The sequence below is a fragment of the Haliotis asinina genome, chromosome 13, assembly GCF_037392515.1.
Source record: "Haliotis asinina isolate JCU_RB_2024 chromosome 13, JCU_Hal_asi_v2, whole genome shotgun sequence".
NCBI lineage: Eukaryota > Metazoa > Mollusca > Gastropoda > Lepetellida > Haliotidae > Haliotis > Haliotis asinina.
Window position 1 is genome coordinate 24,241,605 of NC_090292.1, and position 21,844 is coordinate 24,263,448.

At 38.7% G+C, this 21,844-nt stretch overlaps 1 protein-coding gene across 1 annotated transcript; it reads left to right on the plus strand.

Annotated features, from left to right (window-relative positions):
- The first annotated feature begins 1,574 nt into the window (after positions 1-1,574).
- Positions 1,575-2,840, plus strand: LOC137259452 (uncharacterized). Its single transcript, XM_067797106.1, has one exon. It carries the CDS (start codon positions 1,575-1,577, stop codon positions 2,838-2,840), a length of 1,266 nt encoding a protein of 421 aa, XP_067653207.1.
- The last annotated feature ends 19,004 nt before the right edge of the window (positions 2,841-21,844 follow it).

Below are 21,844 nucleotides of genomic sequence, written 5' to 3' on the forward strand. Positions count from 1 at the left end.
TAGTTGCTGTTAAGATAGTTGGAAAGTGGTCACTTCCACAGAGGTCATTGTGGACTGACCACTCAAATTCATTTAGTAGAGAAGGGTCTGCAAGAGACAGATCCAGAGAAGAGTAGGTGCCAGTTGCAGGGTGCAGATAAGTGCTTGAATCATCATTGTATATACACAAGTCATTATTGGCTATGAAATCTTCCAGTATTTTACCTTTTGAGTTTGTGTTTGTACCACCCCAAATCGGGTTATGTCCATTGAGATCACCCATTAAAATACAAGGTTTAGGAAGTTGGTCATAGAGAGCTTGAAGATCAGACTGCTGGAGTGCTGAAGAAGGTGAAATATATAAAGAGCATAGTGTAAAGGTAACGTGAAGAGTTAGTCTCACTGCAACAGCTTGGAGACTAGTTGTGAGTGTTACAGGGCTATGGATAACACCCTGTTTTACAAGAATTGAAGACCCTCCAGTGGCCCTATCACCTGGAGGTGAAAAACAATTATATGAAGTGAACTGACGTAGATCAAAAGCGTCTGTCTCCTTCAGATAGGTTTCCTGGAGACAGAAAGCGGATGGTGCAAAATCCTGGACAAGTAGCTGTAACTCGTTGAAATTGGTCCTTAGGCCTCTACAGTTCCACTGTACAATATTTTTGCAATGGATTATCGTTTGGGCGGGTTGATTGGGGATCTACCCCGTACTTTTTTTGAGGGCGACAAGCTGTGTGCCCTTGATTGGACGTTTTCGGACACGTCCATGTCCTCAAGTGATCCGTATTTATTATAAAGCTTAATTCTGTTTTCAGACCCTTGTGGGGCTCTGCCACTTTGCTTTTTTGAAGAATCAGGCATAGGTTTAGTTTTTCCTTTAGGAATTTGTTGGACATTTGACAAAGATTGAGACCTTGCAGGTGTCTGTGATGATGAATCCGAAGCTGGCCCTGATTGACTTTGCGACATGCGAGGAAGTGGCTCAGCGGTCTGAGTAGAAATAGCGGGTGAAAAAACCTCTGGGGAATCAGTGTGCACCCAAGTCAAGTTTGTTTGAGCAGCTGAAGAAGACGTAGAAGCCTTAGAGGATGGTTCAGATGATGGTTTTGTTTTAGAAGCATATGTTTCTTGTGGATCGCATCTTTGAACAAGTTGTTTCGCTTCGGCAAAGCTGATATTTTGAGGCACCCACTTTGGCCCTGACTTCGCCTAGACGGGTGGTTGAATGGGCCCGGTTCAACCAATCGGCTGGTCATGTCGAGCCCTGTGCATTACTTGTAATTGCACAAAAAACTTATATTCTGAATGAACTGTATTGTTACTTTTAGGCTTCGACTCTTTTTATTTGTCAAACTTTACTTGAGTAGAAATATGTCACATATAAATTTGCCTAGAGCCTTACATGCCCAGAAGGCGATGGCTCATGGGCCAATCTGGTAGGATTTATCTTTTTGGGATATTTTCCTGCTTGAGTATACCCTCCTAGTATCCTTGGTGCCGTGTGCTGGAGACCCGCATACAGTAGGCACTGTCCTCGTTGACACTCCATGGTGGGTGGGGACCTAGGAGGGTGAATCATATTCAATACCACCATGGCACCCCCACTGAAAAAACGTTCGTATGAATCTGATGATTCAGTATCTTCTGAGGATGAAATTCAAGAAGTTCTCCCAAATCCTGATCATTGGTCACGCTTTTTGGTCATGTCAGCACCAAATGATGGTCCACTAAAATTGAATCCTTTTGCCATTTCCAAAGGTATAGAAGGTTTAGCTGGCGATGTCAAAGAAATCAAGAAGCTACGTTCTGGATCTCTTCTGATCGAGTGTAAAAAGAAAAGCCAGTCACAAATACTTCTTTCAACCAAATCACTGGCTAATGTTCCTGTGGAGGTGTCCCCTCACAGAACACTCAATAGTTGTAAAGGCATTGTCCGTGATGTGGGACGTTGCCTTTCAGATATGGATGAGAGTGACATCATTTCAGAATTACGCTCACAAGGTGTAACTGCTGTTAAGCGGTTCACTTACAAAAGAGAAAATGACATCGTAAAGACCAATACCTATTTATTTACATTTGGTCTTCCAACACGTCCGGAATCATTGAAGGCTGGTTATTGCCACTTAAGGGTTAATACTTACATCCCAAATCCCCTGAGGTGCTACAGATGTCAGAAATATGGCCATGGTTCTAAATCATGCCGTAGTCCGGCTGCTTGTCATCGATGTGGAGGCACCTGTGAAGATGGCAAACTCTGTGATAAACCTCCAGCGTGTGTAAACTGCTCTGGAAATCATCCTTCGTCGTCCAGAACATGCCCTACATGGGAACTCCAGTCAAAAATTTCGAAAATAAAACATGAACGAAATGTCTCTTTCCTAGAAGCAAGGAAACTTGTACTAGCTCTTGAAAAACCAGGCCAATCTTATGCAGCTGCTGCTTCAGTCTCAATTCCAACTTCTAGATCGGTTTCATATCAGTCCGTATGTTGTCAAACTGATTATACATGGATGGAATCCTCTGCTCCGATCCTCATTACATCTCCTCGGCAGTCATCTAGTTCTTCATCTCAAACGGATGATCCATCTACAGTTGTCTCACACTCGCCGATGACTTCAACAGTGAACCTGCAGTCGGTACCGAAACCATCGTCTGATTTGAAAACGACAACCAAAAAATCTGACCATTCTAATCGTTCTGATCGTATTCCAAAGGGTCAGCGTGACCCTGTACGGATACAGAATCGTTTTCAAACCTTAGAGGACATGGATGTATCTCCTCTCCCTCATCGGCGCACCACCAGTAAGTCGCCTAGAAAAGGGAAACACAGATCCCCTGTACAACCACCTTTAACATGAGCGTTTCTAGTTCAATTATTCAGTGGAATTGCAGAGGTCTTAGGACCAATCTCAATGATTTGCATTTATTGATACAAGATTATAAGCCATCAGCAATATGTCTGCAGGAGACTTACCTTAAAGAAACTGATAACTTTGATTTACGTCAGTACAGTACCTACAATTCCTTCTCCCCATCAGGGACTAAAGCTACTGGTGGATCTTCAATTTTAGTTCGACAGGGTGTGATTCATAGCCCTGTTTTACTTCATACCAATCTTCAGGCTGTTGCAGTTAGAATAACGCTGCACATTGTTTTTACTTTGTGCTCTCTTTACATTCCCCCAACATCGTTGCTTCAATTAACTGATCTTCAAGCACTTTACGACCAACTTCCAAAGCCCTGCATCATTATGGGTGATCTCAATGGTCATAACCCACTATGGGGTAGTGTGCATACAAGCAATAAAGGAAGGTTACTTGAAGAGTTCATTTCAAATAATGATTTATGCATCTATAACGATGGCTCTCACACTTATCTACATCCTGGGAATGGTACTTATTCTAGTCTTGATTTATCTGTCACTGACTCAATCCTCCTGAATGAATTTGAATGGTCCGTCCATGACGACCTTTGTGGAAGTGATCACTTTCCTACAGTTCTAACATCTGTAACCCCTTCTGATGTTCCTCCGTCATCCAGATGGAATTTTAAGAAGGCTAACTGGCCTTTATATGAAGCTCTCTGTGCTGACAAACTTAAACCTGAAGTTTTCACTGATGTTGCTGACGCTATAAAGTGTTTTACTGATGAGGTGAACAACATAGCCAATGAGTGTATCCCTAAGTCCTCCGCAACTCCACATATTAGAAAACCGTGGTTCAACGACGATTGCAAACAGGCTCGGAAGGCACGGAAAAAAGCTGAACATTATTTCCGCCGCCATCCTATGGTCCACAATTTGAACAAATATAAAATTCTTAATGCTAAAGCTCGACGTACTTTTAAGCAAAGTAAACGCCATTCTTGGCGAACGTATGTATCAAAGATCAATGCACGTACGCCGATATCAAAAGTATGGAACATGATTCAGAAAATCAAGGGTAAGGGCACTAAATCCAGCATTCAACACCTTCAAGATGGTGATCAGCTACTGACAAACAAATCCGATATCGCAAATAAACTAGGTGAAACCCTCGCCAAACACTCCTCTTCTTCAAATTATGTGCCTGAATTTCAGAAATATAAAAGTCAGCAAGAAAAGAAAGCTATAAATTTCAGTTCAAATAATGGTGAAGATTATAATGAAATATTCTCTATTCATGAGCTTCATACTGCTCTTGAACAAGCTCATGATACTGCTACAGGAGCTGATCATATACATTATCAACTCCTGAAACACTTACCAGAATCTTGTTTAGAAACCCTTTTAAATATATTTGATGACATTTGGACTTCGGGAAAATTTCCGTCTTCGTGGCGAGATGCTATTGTAGTCCCAATCCCTAAACCTGGACGTGATCATACTGATCCTTCAAATTATCGACCAATTTCTCTCACAAGCTGTGTTTGCAAAACCATGGAACGAATGATAAACAATAGACTAGTTTGGTACTTAGAGACCAATAACCTCATAACAGATATTCAGTGTGGTTTTCGTAAAAACAGAAGTACCATTGATCACTTAGTGCGTTTAGAATCATTTGTCAAAAACGCTATAATTAATAAACAACATGCAGTCTCTATATTTTTTGATTTAGAAAAAGCTTATGACACTACATGGAAATACGGCATTTTGAAAGATTTGCATGACTTTGGACTGCGAGGCCGATTGCCTCAATTTATTTCCAACTTTTTAAATGACAGACAATTTCAAGTCCGAGTGGGTTCTACCCTGTCTGATCATTATAATCAGGATCAGGGTGTCCCACAAGGCAGTATTTTATCTGTCACTTTATTTAGCATTAAAATCAACAGTTTATCTAAGGTTTTAAATGATTCGATTGATGGATCACTTTTTGTTGATGATTTTAATATTTCTTGTCGCGGTAAAAATATGCGTACTATTGAAAGACAACTGCAGTTGTGTTTAAACAAAATTAACAAGTGGTGTCTTGAAAACGGTTTTAAATTTTCTAAATCGAAAACTAATTGTATACATTTTTGTAGAAGATATAAACTGCATAAGGACCCTGAACTATTTCTCAATGGCACTCCCATCAAAGTGGTAAAGGAAGCTAAGTTCTTAGGTATAGTTTTTGACTCGCATTTAACCTTTTTACCGCATATTAAGTCCCTTAAAACTAAATGCCTGAAGGCCCTTGACTTGTTGAAAGTCATTTCTAATTCTAAGTGGGGAGGGGATCAAGCTACTCTCCTGCAACTTTATCGATCATTGATACGTTCAAAACTTGATTACGGCTGCATCGTCTATGGCGGAGCCTGCACAAGCAACCTAAAACTTTTAGATTCTGTTCACAATCAAGGTCTAAGACTTTGTCTTGGCTCATTTCGAACTTCACCTGTCGACAGCCTGTACGTTGAGGCTGATGAACCATCTCTTAAACAACGCCGTATAAAATTATCTTTACAGTATATAACCAAATTATATTCCAACGAGTCAAACCCTGCATTTAACTGTGCCTTTAAACCTCTGTATGAGGATTTGTATAACAAGAAGTCTTCCCTTGTTCCGCCTCTTGGACTAAGAGTGAAACCTTTCCTTTCTGCTGCTGGCATAGCGCTAGACAACATAGCTCCTTCCCGTCTGATTTCCTCTCCTCCTTGGCAGTTGGTTAGGCCACAAGTAGACCTTACACTGACTACATTTAAAAAATCAGAAACTAATGAATTACAATACAAACAAGAATATAATCAACTAAAAAATAAATATTGCAATTACAAATCCTTATTTACAGACGGATCCAAGGACGGTGGCGCAGTGGCTTGTGCTACTGTCATTGGATCTAAAACAATATCTTCTAGATTACCCGATAGCAGTTCAATTTTCACGGCTGAAGCAAACGCCATATTGACGGCTCTTAAATATATTCAAAGACACCCTAAACATCAACAATATATAATCTATTCAGACTCTCTTTCTTGCCTTGAGGCGATTAAAAAACGTATCATGTAAACATCCACTTTTAATAGAAATTATTGAATTGCATAATGAACTTGCTACTGGCCAATGCGACATCGTCTTTTGTTGGTTACCCAGCCACGTTGGTATTACTGGGAACACAATGGCCGATCGTGCTGCGAAGGTAGCACTCAACAAATCTGTGACACCACTTCTTATCCCCTACTCTGATTATAAAGCTGTTATCAGATCTTATATCCGGGATATCATGCAGAAGAGGTGGGACACTCAAGTAGGTATCAATAAATTACATGCGGTAAACCCCTATGTTGGTTACACCTACTTGGGTTGTCAGTCCAGATTTGAGGAGGTCATCATCCGACGATGCCGTATTGGCCACACCAGGTATACACATCAATACCTATTGAAAGGTGAAGATCCTCCGTTTTGTATCCCTTGTGATGAACGAATCACAGTCAAGCATCTCTTGCTTGACTGTGTTGAGTATTCCATCACAAGGGATAAATATTTTACATCACGAACTTTGCAGGATCTTTTTATTAATCATAGTTCTCATTTAATTATTGCTTTTTTAAAAGAGTTAGATTTGTTGTCTGAGCTGTAAATAGATAAATATTTTACGACTGGAAGTTTCAATTAGTAACTGACATTGTTAGTGGCAGTATCCTCAAGGGGGGTTAAAGTACAGTAAAATTATTGTCCTCCCGAGAGGGTACGTAAGCCCCATAACATTCGAAGTAAATTAAAGCTCTCCACTGTTTTACTCGTAGCATACGTGTAGTTTTAATATATGGCTAGATATCACGAAATTGCTAACGGCTGAAGGGATGATGTAAATCCAGCTAGGGTCCATGCAGGTAGCAAAAGTACTGTAAGTCCCCATGGTCCCTAGTATGGTGATCTACCTTCGGTTGTTGGCAATCTATAGCCCGTTTTTATATTGTAGTGTTCTCAGTAATTAAACTGTTTTAGATATCATTACTAGATTTAAATGAATGTCTGTGATATACTAGTGATTTTGCTGTTCTTTGTCAACAGATTTTAGATTGTTTCAAGTATTATTGATATATATCATGTTTTTTTTGTATTGTTCTCGTCACGATATGGCTGAGATACTGCCGATGTGACGATAAATATTCACTCACTCACTCACTCACTGATATTTTGAGTAAATTTTAGTTTGTTTATTTCCATCTGGTACTTCCAAATCGGACACTCTTTTGAGAAAGACGAATGGTCTCCTGAACAATTGGTGCATTTCTTGTAATTACTGTCACAATCTTCTGTTGTGTGGGTCTTCTCACCGCAGTGAGCACACACAACAGACAATGTGCAGGAATTTACACCGTGACCATACTTTTGACACTTGAAACATCTGAGTGGATTAGGAATAAACGTTTCCACTTTGATGTGACAGTAGCCGGCCTTTATTGATTTTGGAGCCGTTGGAGTGGAAAATGAAAATAAATAGGTGTTGGTTTGTTGGATCTGGTTGTTTCTTCGGGTTGTGAAACGTTTCACAAATAACACACCTTGGTCCTTCATCTCTGCAGCGATGTCAATTTCCAGCATATCCGCAAATAGTCTATCACGGTCTCTCACAATACCCTTACTAGTGTTAAGAGTACGGTGAGGAGAGACTGACACTGGAATGCCTACAAATGATTTTGTTGAAAGGAGATTGGTTGCCTGTTGCCTCCTATTACACTCAACAAGCAAAGAACCTGTTCGTAAACGTCTAACGTTTCTAACATTACCTGCAATGCCCTGTATGCCTTTTGATACCGCAAAAGGGTTCAGCTTTAACGGAGTGTTGTCAGTGGTCTCAATTACAATAAACCGTGGCCAGTAGTCAATGGATGTGGACAGTCCTTGGTCTTCAACATCAGGATCAGTAGTATCAAGAGGACGTTTTGTTTTTTTTAGGGGAGTTTCGTAAGCCATGGTAAGTTTATATTGTTTCATCATCCGAGCTCCCCACCCGCCACGGAGTATCACAAGGACAATGCTAAAAGCAGGCGGGTTTCCTGCCTGCAGCACCAAGGATACCCGGATGGTATACTCAAGCAGAATAACACAAAAGTATTTATTCCACTTGATTGGCCCATGAGCCACTGCCTTCTGGACATAGGACTCTAGGCAAGTTACGAAATTTGAATTGTACAATCGAAATACAAATGAATCATCATGAAGCCAAGACAAAAAATTACATATTTTCTCAAATTTGTGAACAACATTTACATGTACAGGGCTTAGCATGACCAGCCGATTGGTTGAACCGGGCCCATTCAACCACCCGTCTAGGTGAAGTCAGGGCCAAAGTGGTGTGTTGAGCAATAGGAGCAATAGTCCTGCTCCCATGCTCTCAACCACCAGGATCCCTTCCTCCACCGGCACAGGGTCGCAACCCACGGCAAACGGGTTGGTGGACCAAATATCCCCCCGGGTCCACTACGGGGGTGTCGGCGAGCTCTTGGCGTTACCCAGCACCCACCACGAGGAGGTGGCTCGCCACGGGTGCCTGCTTCGGTTCAAAACCGATTTGAACCTTTGGACATGGAGGTCAGCCCTCCAGTCTCTACTCATGGGAGTAAGCGATCATCTCGTTCACCAGTTAAACCACCATGAACGGTTATCAACCATTAATCCACTGGAACTGCAAAGGACTTTTATCACAAGATCTGAAACCATCGGCATTTTGTTTACAGGAAACATATTTTAAAAGTGCAGATCAGTTGAAAATCAGACAATATGATTCGTATCATTTCCTTTCACCAACGAAGGCTAAGGCCACCGGGGGTAGTTCAATATTGGTCAAAAAAGGCATAATTCACAGTCCTGTTTCTCTCAAAACACCTCTTCAAGCTGTGGCTGTTCGTATCACTAAGCACATTGTTGTCACATTATGCTCTCTTTACATTCCTCCATCTTATTCTCTTCAGCAAAATGAACTTCAAACACTCTATGACCAGCTCCCAAAGCCTTGTATTATAATGGGCGATCTCAACGCACATAATCCCCTTTGGGGAAGTACGCATACCAACAGTAGGGGAAAGATTTTGGAAGACTTTTTGTCCGCCAATGATTTGTGTATTTTGAATGATACTTCTCAAACATATTTACATCCTGGTACTGGCACATACTCTTCACTTGATTTGTCACTTACAGACCCCACTCTGCTTAATGAATTTGAATGGTCAGTTCATGATGACCTCTGTGGTAGTGATCATTTCCCTACTATTCTACAACCTGTAAACCCTACTGATGTTCCTCCATCATCACGATGGAATTTTACAAAAGCAAACTGGTCTTTATACGAAACGCTATGTAGAGAAAAACTTCTACCTGAACTTGTTAATGGTGTTCCTGATCCTATCAAATGCTTTTCCGACGCACTAACCACTATAGCCGATGAGTGTATTCCGAAGTCCTCTGTGGTTCCCCACATCCGTAAAACATGGTTCAACAACGACTGCAAACAAGCTAGGAAGCAAGGAAAAGGGCGGAGAATTATTTTCGTCGCCATCCTATGGTCCATAATTTCAACAAATTTAAAACCTTAAATGCTAAAGCACGACGTACCTTTAAACAACATAAACGCCAGTCTTGGCAAAATTATGTATCTAGAATCAATTCACGTACGCCAATGAATAAGGTATGGAACATGATCCAGAAAATCAAAGGTAAGGGTTCTAAATCTAGCATTCACCATCTTAAAGACGATGGCAAATTATTCACTGATAAATCAGACATTGCTAACAAACTTGGTGAAACTTTGGCTAAACATTCTTCCTCTTCAAATTATGTACCCCAGTGTCAAAAATATCAAAGACAACAGCAAAAGAAAACTTGTAATTTCAGTTCGGATAATGGAGAAGATTATAACGAATTATTTTCTGTTCATGAGCTCCATGCTGCCCTGGGGCAAGCTCATGATACTGCTACAGGTTCTGATAACATCCATTATCAGCTCCTGAAACACTTACCGCAGCCATGTTTGGAAACTCTTATATTCATATTTGATCAAATCTGGACATCTGGACACTTTCCACCACCATGGCGTGAAGCAATTGTTGTTCCCATACCAAAACCTGGTCGGGATCATACTAACCCTTCGAATTACAGACCTATATCCTTAACAAGCTGCGTTTGCAAAACCAGGGAACGCATGGTCAATAACAGACTAACATGGTACTTGGAATCTAATAATTTAATATCTAACATTCAATGTGGATTTCGGAAAAATCGCAGTACCGTTGACCATTTAGACCGATTAGAGTCATTTGTGAAAAATGCAATTATCAATAATCAACATGCAGTGTCCATCTTTTTTGACCTTGAAAAGGCATACGACACTACATGGAAATATGGCATTTTAAAAGATTTGCTTGATTCTGGATTACGAGGCCATTTGCCTATGTTCATATCCGAGTTTTTAACTGACAGGCAATTTCAAGTCCGAGTGGGATCTACCCTGTCTGATCATTATTATCAGGATCAGGGTGTCCTGCAAGGCAGTATTTTATCTGTCACATTGTTCAGCATTAAAATGAATAGTCTCTCTAAGGTGTTAAATGATTCTATTGATGGATCTCTTTTTGTGGATGATTTTAACATTTCATGTCGTGGTAAAATATGAATACTATTGAAAGGCAGTTACAATTATGTCTAAATAGAATTCATAAATGGTCGTTAGAAAATGGATTTAAATTTTCAAAGTTAAAAACAAACTGTATCCACTTCTGTAGGAAATACAAACCTCACAGAGACCCAGACTTAGTTTTAGATGGCACACCTTTACAGGTTGAAAAGGAAGCTAAATTCCTAGGAGTAATTTTTGATCACCACTTGACCTTTTTACCTCACATAAAGTATTTGAAAAATAAATGCCTGAAGGTCCTAGACTTGTTGAAAGTTGTTGCGAATACTAAGTGGGGAGGGGATCAGAAAACTCTCCTTCAATTATACAGGGCACTAATCCGTCCCAAACTTGATTATGACTCCATCGTATATGGTGGAGCCTGCAAAAGCAACCTGAAAATACTTGACTCAATTCAACATCAAGGTCTGAGACTGTGTCTTGGATCTTTCCGTACGTCTCCTGTTGCCAGTCTTTATGTAGAGGCTGATGAACCATCATTAAACCAGCGCCGCATAAAATTATCGTTACAATATGTCACAAAACTCTATTCTAGTCAGTCTAACCCTGCATATAACTGCGTTTTGGTCCTCTTTATCAGGATTTGTACAACAAGAAATCTTCTCTTGTCCCGCCTCTGGGGCACAGAATTAAACCATTTATTTCTTCTGCCGGCATCGAGCTGGAAAGTATATCTCTTTCCCGTCCTCTTTCTTCTCCTCCTTGGCAGTTGGTTAGGCCACAAGTTGACCTAACATTAACATCATTAAAAAAATCCGAAACTAATGAATTAAAACATAAACAAGAATATAATCAACTAAAACAGAAATATGACAATTATAAATCCTTATTTACAGATGGGTCCAAGGATGGTGGCGCAGTAGCTCGTGCCACTGTCATTGGATCCAGAACAATATCTTCTAGATTACCGGATAACAGTTCTATTTTCACAGCGGAAGCTAACGCCATATTAACAGCTCTTAAATACATTCAAGGACATCCCAAACGGAAACAATACATAATCTCTTCAGACTCTCTTTCTTGCCTTCAGGCTATTAAAAACTTATCATATAAACATCCACTTTTAATAGAAATTATTGAATTGTATAATGATCTTGCTACTGGCCAATGTGATATCGTCTTTTGTTGGTTACCCGGTCATGCAGGCATTTCTGGTAACACAATGGCTGATCTTGCTGCCAAGGCAGCACTCAACAAATCTGTGACACCACTTTTTATTCCATATTCAGATTATAAAGCTACCATTAGATCTTTTATCCGTGATCTGATGCAAAAAAAGTGGGACACCCAAATGGGTATAAATCAACTACATGAAATAAAACCCTACATTGGTTATACTTACTTGGGTTGTCAGTCCAGATTTGAGGAGGTAATCATGCGGCGATGTCGTATTGGCCATACAAGATATACACACGCATACCTGTTGACAGGTGAGGATGCTCCGTTTTGTATCCCTTGTGATGAGAGAGTCACAGTCAAGCACATCTTGCTTGACTGTGTTGAATTCTCCATCACAAGGGGTAAATACTTCCATGTCAAAACCGTTAAGGATCTTTTTAACACTGTTATTGTCCATTTAATTATTGGCTTTTTAAAAGAAATTGATTTCATGATTGAATTTTGATTACTGTGTTGTAGATAGATGTATTTTAATTATCGATAGTATAAATTAGCAACTAGTATTGTTAGTGGCTGTATCCTCAAAGGGGGTTAAAGTATTGTAAAATTATTGTCCTCCTGAGAGGGTACATAAGTCCCAAAACTTTTCTCAGTTTATTTTGTGCTAAAAGGATGAAAGGATGGTGTAAATTCAGCTAGGGTCCATGCAGGTAGCAAAGGTACTGTAAGTCCCCATGGACCCTGGTATGGTGATATTCCTTCAGTTGTTGGTGGTCTATAGCCTGTTTTCTATATTGTGTCGTCCTCTAGAGTTAACGTTTTTAGATTAATTACTAGTTTTACATGTCTGTCTGTGATAGTGTAGTTGTTTTACTGTCCTTCGTTGACAGGTTTTTTACCATTCTCTATTAGGTATATTATTATTGGTTCTCGTCACGATATGGCTGCAATATTGCCGATGTGACGTTAAACATTAACTCACTCACTCACTATAAATTGAGGTAAACGACCTCGCAAGCCGAACACTGGAAAAAAAAGTCACCTTTACAAGCTTGTAAATCTCTTGTAAAGATGATGTTTACAATACATTTACAAGCTTGGAAAGATGATGTTTACAAGACATTTACAACTTGTAAAGATCCACAAGGGGAGATAACTGGTGGGTGATGGTAAAACGGTCCGCAAGGCCTCAAATTCACACATAATAAATCCCAAAGGCTAATTACAGTTTGACCACTGGACATAATTAATGAGGTAATTGGGGCGTGAAATGAGGGTGGGACAGACCTCTGTTCAGTGGAGAGTGGTCACTCTGTTAAGGGTAGAATACACAGCTGTTTAGGACCAGGCAACTTAGTTGGTACACACAGCGTGGCTGGCTGAGTCAGGAAGGCGGAGAGAGATAAGGCAGTGCGGTTGGCCTGTACATTCCTGAGCCCAGATCTAGATCGCACATGCTATATAAAACCTGCACGTGTATTACATGTACTCCCTTTAGACAATAACATACAATCGAATTTAGTCAAGGTTGTCACATACATCACTGCTATCTACTATTATTTAGGAAATGTATGTATGTATTGGATTTATTCAGGTAGAAAGTTGACATCCCTTACATTTTCAAAGCATTATAATAAGAAGGATCTGTTCATTTCCAAATCGCTTTAAGAGGTCTTTGTAGAGTTTTCCCTGCAATTCAGTATATATGCACATTGAGTGTGGTATCTAATTCTACCAATACAGTCATGCAGTCATATTCAAGCAGGGTATTTGTCCTCAAAATTATACGGAATATGGACTCACTGTTTGGAAACTGCTAAATCCATCCACTGCAGGTATTATGAGAAGTATGTAGACACAAATGAAAAGAGTGTCGATATCACAGTTTTTTAAAGTGATCTTCACATAGTCTCTATATTTTGAGTACAAATTCCAACGAAAATAACACTTAAACTTGCTCCATATAGAATACACAAAACACAGCTTCAAACTTTCTCGGCAGTACTAGAAGAATCATCAACAAATAGCTTACTCTCTCTACCACACTGTATGAATGAAACCTATGTTTGCGACAGATTCGTGTGAAAACCAACCCTGCTTGAATAAACTGTGTTAATTTCATCTGAAAGATGGTAATTGAGGCTTTACGACAGTGAAACAGTTTCCTGCAGAAAACTCGGATAAGATAATTGTGACACTTCAACTAAACATACTTTTCAGCTTTACAGGATTCCAGACTGGGTTTGTTTACTGTGACCTACCTTGTCAAGATTTCTACAGACACTCATTAATCTTCATTTATGGTTTGCCACAAAGTTAAGGTTTAAGATAACACCAATTATGTTAATACAAACAATGTTAGAGAGGAGAAATGGTGTGAGTTAGGCTTGAGATGGAGAGGGTTGCTAACATGGTCGCCATCTTTAATGATGATGCCAGCCATAGCAACGGTAAGTACACGCATGCGCAAGCCGTGACTCATTACTCTTCTCGCTCTCAGCAGAAGGCAGACTAAAGAGCTTGCCTGGGCCAGATATAAACAGCTGTGAATACTGATGCTCTTACCACAGTGTTCGGAGGAGTGAAGATGCATGGGTGTTTTTTTCACTTTGCGCAAGCTGTTTAGAAAAGAATTCTGACTCAGTATCCCACTTATTTTGTGTTTGGGAACAGTGAATAACAATACCATAAACAATATCACCTTGTCACCTGTGATAATATGCTAAATGATAGAGATTGTGTTGTGATAACATAACACATGGCAATATATGTTGCTATGAATCATGTGGTCGATCCAACCTTTACCAATAGTACCAGTGATGCAGATGGGATAGGTCACCTTTTGAAATACTTTACAATCATATTTGATTTCTGTTGTTTCTGTTGATTCTTCCTTTCTGTGGTCAGCCAAGCAACAATTCACCATAATCCCATAAAATCATTGAGGCATGAAGTCCAATAAGCCGAGTGAACTGTACCTAACTGAATAATTTTAGGCTTCGTGGGACTACACCTGTTGTACACGGGCTAGTTGCAGTTAACACATACTGCTATATTTAACATAACTAAACAACAACCTTCAGGAATGGAACTCCATGACAGAAATGTGCCCTGGACAAATAACAGGTAAGAGGTTGGCACGGGAGGTTAAAGTAACTTGTTCGAAAAACCCGAGGTGATAAATTTCATGTTGGACTGGGGACGCAAATTAATAAACTGAGCATGGTGCAACATAGTGCTGGCCAGACACTGCTCCCACAGAAAAAGAAACATCAAGACCTCCAGAGAGAACTGCCCACCCTAGAGCATAGGGCATTATTGATATGTTGTATTATTTTGACAGGTTATCTCATGGAACGAAACTTTCTAAAAGGTCACATAAAAAAGGAAAACACAACTTTGCAGATTCTGATACCTTTCATGCAGTTTCACAGTCAAGCATGTCCTGCTTGACTGTGTTGAATATTCCATCACAAGGGATAAATATTTTAATTCACGAACTTTGAAGGATCTTTTTAATTCTGTTAGCTCTCATTTAATTATTGCATTTTTAAAAGAATTAGATTTGCTAAATGAATTGTAAATAGAAAAATATTTTATGCTTGGAAGTTTGAATTAGTAACTTAGAGTGTTAGTGGCTGTATCCTCGAGGGGGGTTAAAGCACTGTAAAAGTATTGTCCTCCTGAGAGGGTACGTAAGTCCCAAAACATTTGAAGTCAAATTTGATCTTCCATTTTGTCTTAGCCGTAGAATATGTGTCATTTTAATTTGTGGCTAATCTTGCATACAATCACCAGCAGCTGAGGGGATGATGTAAATCCAGCTAGGGACCATGCAGGTAGCAGAAGTACTGTAAGTCCCCATGGCCCCTAGTATGGTGATCTACCTTCAGTTGTTGGTGATCTATATAGCCTGTTTTTATATTGTTTTGTCTGAATAGGAATATTAGTTTTAACTTTTCATGCTAGTTTTATTTCTTATTGTGATATTCTAGTTGTTTTACTGTCCTTCGTTGACAGGTTTTTATAGTATCCATATATTTCACTTCAGTATTTAAAGTTCTCGTCACGATATGGCTGAGATATTGCCAATGTGACGTTAGATATTAACTCACTCACTCACTCATTTCATGCAGTTACCGAAACAAAATAGAAAATGCCAATTCAATCTATAAAGAAAAAAAACCGCGATGAAAAAAAAATCCGCGAATTCGGAGTTCAAGCCATTCACTAAATTTCACCCAGCGCTGGGGGAATAAGTTGTTTCAACAGTTGTGCTGCGCTGCGCCCATAACGCATGCGCAGTGAATAGGTTCGCGGAGCTTGAAACAGTATGCATGCCCGGAATATGAGGTCGTGAGGAGTAGTCTTATCTTGGTTGTGTACACAAACAAGTAAATAATCTACTCGTTACATAAAAAAAAACATGTTGATTGTAAGAAGCAGCCTCTATCACAGAGAAAGCTTAATGTCTGGTTTATTGACACCTATATGTATGGCTGCCTGTCTGCTAAAGACAACATGCAATACACAGCTTCAATCATTGACCACATGCAATTTAAACTTAACACCTATCAGGCTGTATGCCAAAACCAAAATAAATTGATTGATGACTCATGTACCCGAGTCCTGTCTCAGCCACATTATGCAATAAAGCAGGTGTGATACTTGTACATATTACATGTGTTTTATGTCTCTGGGTTGAAAACAAACTACATCCGTTTTTCATGAATGACTGGATCTTACGGAAACTGGTGCAAACGCTTGTCAGTTTCAAGTCTTGCTTTGTACTTGGACGAATGACAGTTTCCAGTAGTTCACCATCTCTACTGAGATGATTTTTGATTGGATCGAACGCAAATTCAGAGATTTACAAAACCCAACATCTCTACATACATTCTTTATGGATAACAACATAGTGTATATGATTTTGTTTGACAACGGTATATCAATCCGTACTGAACGGATGCATCATATGCAATACAAAAAGTTGATGTCCACAAAGAATCTTACTTTCTTGTGACTCGCCATACTTCTAAAATGCCCATCAAATACATCTTTCTGAACACACTATGGGTTCCACCTTATGAGCGCTCGGCGTATCAGCAAATGAAGCAGACAATCGGTTGCCGTCGTTACACTTGAGTGCACATCCACCAGCTATGACTGAGTTTGGTCTCCCGCGGGCTTCCTTACAAGGGACGAAAGTCCAAGTACAACCAGGGATACTCTACAATACTCTGTATAGGCTCCCTGGTACAACATATTGCACTTCTGAATCGTGATTGTACGCTTGTAATTTTATTTATTTTCTTACAAACAGCAGAACTGATATAATGGAATATATGTTGCTAGTACTTATAGTGGTGGAATATTTGACATGTTGATATTTCATATGTTTTGGGGGTTTTTTATCTCGTGATCAATACTAGTAAGTTCATATCCACCTTGTGTCTGTAAAATACACAGAATGGCCTTCGTTCGGCTTTGTGCATTGTCATTTTATTCATATGGCATAGGAACCATATTTGAGGTGTGGCGAGTCACACAGCTTCCATTTCCCCCGCAACTCTACTTCATCTTTCTTGGATAAAAAAATTGGATAAAAAAACATTTTGAAATTGTTTCTGCTGAGTTGTAGGCTGGTTTGACATCTTGCAGTGTCATCATCGCGATAGTGCGCCGAGGAAAGGGTTGTTTAGGTGGTGAAAGTTGTAATGTGCTGGATTTGTTTCATGACGCGTGAACAAGGAATTTAGCATATCATAACATTGAAATAAATTTGATGTTCGCTTGATAGTGCTCCGTGGTCAATACTGCAGTGTTGATGGAAATGGTATTCTATAATGCGGAATTTGTTTCACTTTTATAATACTCATGTCTTTCATGCGAATTAAATTACCCCAAAACAAATAGACAGTGTCAAGCTTACACTAGATGTTTACTTTTACAGATTACAACAAGAAAGAGGAAGAATAAATTTCATACAAAAACATTCCATTTACAAACTTACGGAAAATATGTTACACATTATTATCAAATATACAATAAAATACAATGGGGTAGCATTATAGTTGTGCATTCTTTAATACTGGTTCATATTTTGCTTTCTGATGGCTGGGGAGGTCTGCCTGTCGCATCCCTTCGACTCGATTTCTGAAGGAGACAGTCAATATGATTATACTTGCATTAAGTGAATGGTAAACCAATGTGAAAATAGAATCAATGGTTATTCTCATAATCCCATAGCAAGTATTATTGATACTTGTGTATTTAGTGCATTAGAACACAGGTGTTGTATGGTACAACCTTTTTTCTCCTTTGAAAGATCACACGGATTAATGTAGACTAACAGCTAGTCTCTGAAATGAACATATTTTACTGAAAAAACGTTCATATTATAACAAGAAGTCGTCACCAAACACATGCAACCGATTCAAACGGTTGAACAATATCGCCCATGAACATCACATTTTGTTGCATAATTTTATTGTGCAACAAAAGTAACGTTTGCAGTTCAAGAAATGAGCATTCTTATTTATATGACAGTAGGATGTGCTCATTTTTTGTTGTGCACTGATGCATATAGGACAGAGCATTAAGCAGAACTGCAATGCCTTGAAACTCATCGTGCGGAACAACAGGGAGAGCTGCCTTAGCGTCCTCATATTCTGTCCTGTTTCCAACCTGAAAAAATACAATTCAAAATTTATTGCAAGCACAATGAAGATAAATTCATGTCGAGGTTATTGTAGAAACACCAGAAGTTTTACTTGTTGAATGGTTTAATGCATTGAAACTCTTGCAGTTACTGTATTTAAATCTTATTAAATTGTATTCTTACATCTGTTGTGGATTTAGGGTCATTCCTCTTACAGAGTCAGCATTCCGTAGAGCCTGCCTCACAGTTGTCTGTGAAAGTAAATTCATGGGGAAAATGCAATTAGCATTTTGAAAAACCTAACAAAATGACTAGCAGGTATTACAACAAAGTTGAATTAAATAAAGTCGAATTACTGCTAATACAACATCGTATAAGAATTTCCTGTCTGAAAACGTTCCAAACATTTACAAAGAGATAAACAATCAATTTAGTTTTTAAAATATATGTGTGTTAAATTTGATTTTGAAATGCCTCAGCGATTTTGAAAAGGATATATCTATTAAGGTCACTATTCCATCCATATAATGACGTGTGATATTGGAACCCAAAATACGTATATGCATGAATACTGGGATTAGTCTGTATTGCTCCGTCATTGTTGCTTTTGATGAAACCTATGTCTTAAAACATAAAATAGAACGTTTTACGTCTGTAAGAATACGTCCAAAATCAGTCTTATACTAATTATACATTATAATTACATGCAACAGGTAATCCTTCAGCTCAACCACAGCTGGTGTTACCTGGGGAATATATTGCGTCCCCATAGCCTGATTAAGTCCCAGGAAGGATATTTATGACATGTAGTAAACCTTTGATCAGCCAATTAGTCGGGCTGTTGTTCTCATATCGTGATTCAATATACTAAACACTTACTGAATGGCAGGGATACTCTACGACTCTGTGTATTGAGCTCCCTGCTAAATGATATGGTAGTCTTGAGTGTAAGATTTCTCAACAACCATGCTGCTGAAGGAACACATGGCGTCATCAGGATTGCCTTACTGATTTTACAAATAATATACTTGCGTCATCTGCAATATACTCACCTGAGCTGAATGTGCCCTCTGCAGAAATATCGCTGACAGACATTCTGAACGGCTTTGTAGATGTAAAGTCTCAAATTCACGACAGCAAAAATGTCTGTATGTTGGTGTGCAATGATCAACTGCATTTTCCAAACGGGTGTTCATATATGTATTTAGATCTCAAAAGGTCATCAAATTACTTTGAGTTACTCTTCCTCTCTATAACTTCTCCAAACAAGAAATACCATAGACAGTGCACGTGTACACAACGGCTTGTGAAACATCTAAATAAAGGTATGTCACTTTAATATGAATTTTACCAATTGATCATGTTGTTGAAATAGACTATTGTTCATCAAGACTAAGTGTTATCAAAACACAAACTCAAATCAGCCAAATAATCCCACTAGTGATATCCTCTTTGGACTGAAGTTGTTTATTTTATGAGTATGAGGATTATAAGACATGCTGAACTGGGTTTGGTCGTTTAACTAATCCCACACAGCCATCACCAGCAGAGGGAATGATTTACATATCTCATTTTTGTGCTTAATTATTGTGTTTGTTTTTTATTGAAAAAAAATAAAATGGGATTGTGAACAGCTTTACAGTTTATATCGACACCGGTACCATACAACATACAATACAAAATTTAAATGCAGCTTGTGTTGTCACATATGTATATAAATGTGAATTACAAACATGGGTAAAGCTTGAAGACAATCTTATATGGAAATAGTGAATTATCTCATCTTAAAAATCTGTCCATCTTAAGATCTGCCTAACTCTTCGTCACTTCTTCTTTTAGATTTGATACTAAATATGAATTATTTACCTTTGTAAAGTGCATTCCACACATACAAACTAATTGTATTAATATAGAGCATTTATGAGAATGTTATTGGTAAGATAATTATTTTTGGTGTCTTGATAGTAAAATTTTGGATGCTCACCGAAGTAACCATAGACTAAAGACAAAAAACATCTTCAAGCAGAAAAGAAGACCATGACAAAGTATGGAAAAGTTTTTTCCCATCTTGTTGAGTCAGTTGTGTATAACGTGAACTATCACTGTTGACACTGATGATGTATGATTGTGTAGCATTTTAAGAATTTCTTATATGTACGAAAGTTACCAAATGAGTGAGTGAGTTAATGTTTAACGTCACATCGGCAATATCTCAGCCATATCGTGACGAGAACATTTAACAATGAAAAAGAGCATATAAACATTGTAAAAACCCGTCAACGAAGGACAGTAAAACAACTAGAATATCACAAATTCAATTAAAACTAGCATGGAAAGTTAAAACTAATAGCACTATTTAGACAATACCATATCAAAACAGACTATAGATCGCCAACAACAGAAGGTAGATCACCACACTAGGAACCATGGGGACTTACAGTACCTTTGCTACCTGCATGGTCCCTAGTTGGATTTACACCATCCCTTCAGCTGCTGGCGATTGTATGAAAACTTAGCCGAAATTAAAAGAACATGAATACTACGATTAAAATCCTGGTAGACTTAAATTTACTGTGAATGTTTGTGGACTTACGTACCCTCTCAGGAGGACAATAATTTTACAATACTTCAACCCCCTTTGAGGGTACAGCCACCAACAATTCAAGTTACTAATTCAAACTACCAATCATTAAAATGCATCTATTTACACAACATAATTTTCCAAATTCCACCACAAAATCAATTTCTTTTAAAAAACCAATGATTAAATGACAACTAACAGTGTTAAAAAGGTCCTTGATAGTTTTGACATTGAAAAATGTATCCCTTGTCACGGAGAATTCAACACATTCAAGCAGAATATGCTTGACCGTGACTCTCTCATCACAAGGGATACAAAACGGAGGATCCTCACCTTTCAAAAGGTACACATGAGTATATCTAGTGTGGCCAATACGACATCGTCGTAAAATAACCTCTTCAAATCTGGACTGACAACCCAAGTGGGTATAACCAATATAAGGTTTTATCTCATGTAATTTATTGACACCCATTTGGGTGTCCCACTTCGTTTGCATCAGATCACGCATATAAGACCTAATGGTGGCTTTGTAATCACTATAAGGAACAAGAAGTGGTGTCACAGATTTGTTGAGTGCTGCTTTAGCAGCAAGGTCAGCCAATGTGTTACCAGAAATGCCTACATGGCTGGGTAACCAACAGAAGACGATGTCGTATTGGCCAGTAGCAAGATCATAATACAATTCAATAATTTCTATTAAAAAGGGATGTTTGCAAGAAATATTTTTAATAGCCTGAAGGCAAGAAAGAGAATCGGAATAGATTATATATTGTTTACGTTTAGGGTGTCTTTGAATATATTTGAGAGCTGTTAATATGGCGTTAGCTTCTGCTGTAAAAATAGAATTATTATCTGGTAATCTAGAAGATATTGTTCTGGATCCAATGACAGTGGCACAAG

Excerpts from the sequence above, each read along its gene's own strand:
- LOC137259452 (XM_067797106.1), top strand. The coding sequence starts at position 1,575 with ATGGCACCCCCACTGAAAAAACGTTCGTATGAATCTGATGATTCAGTA.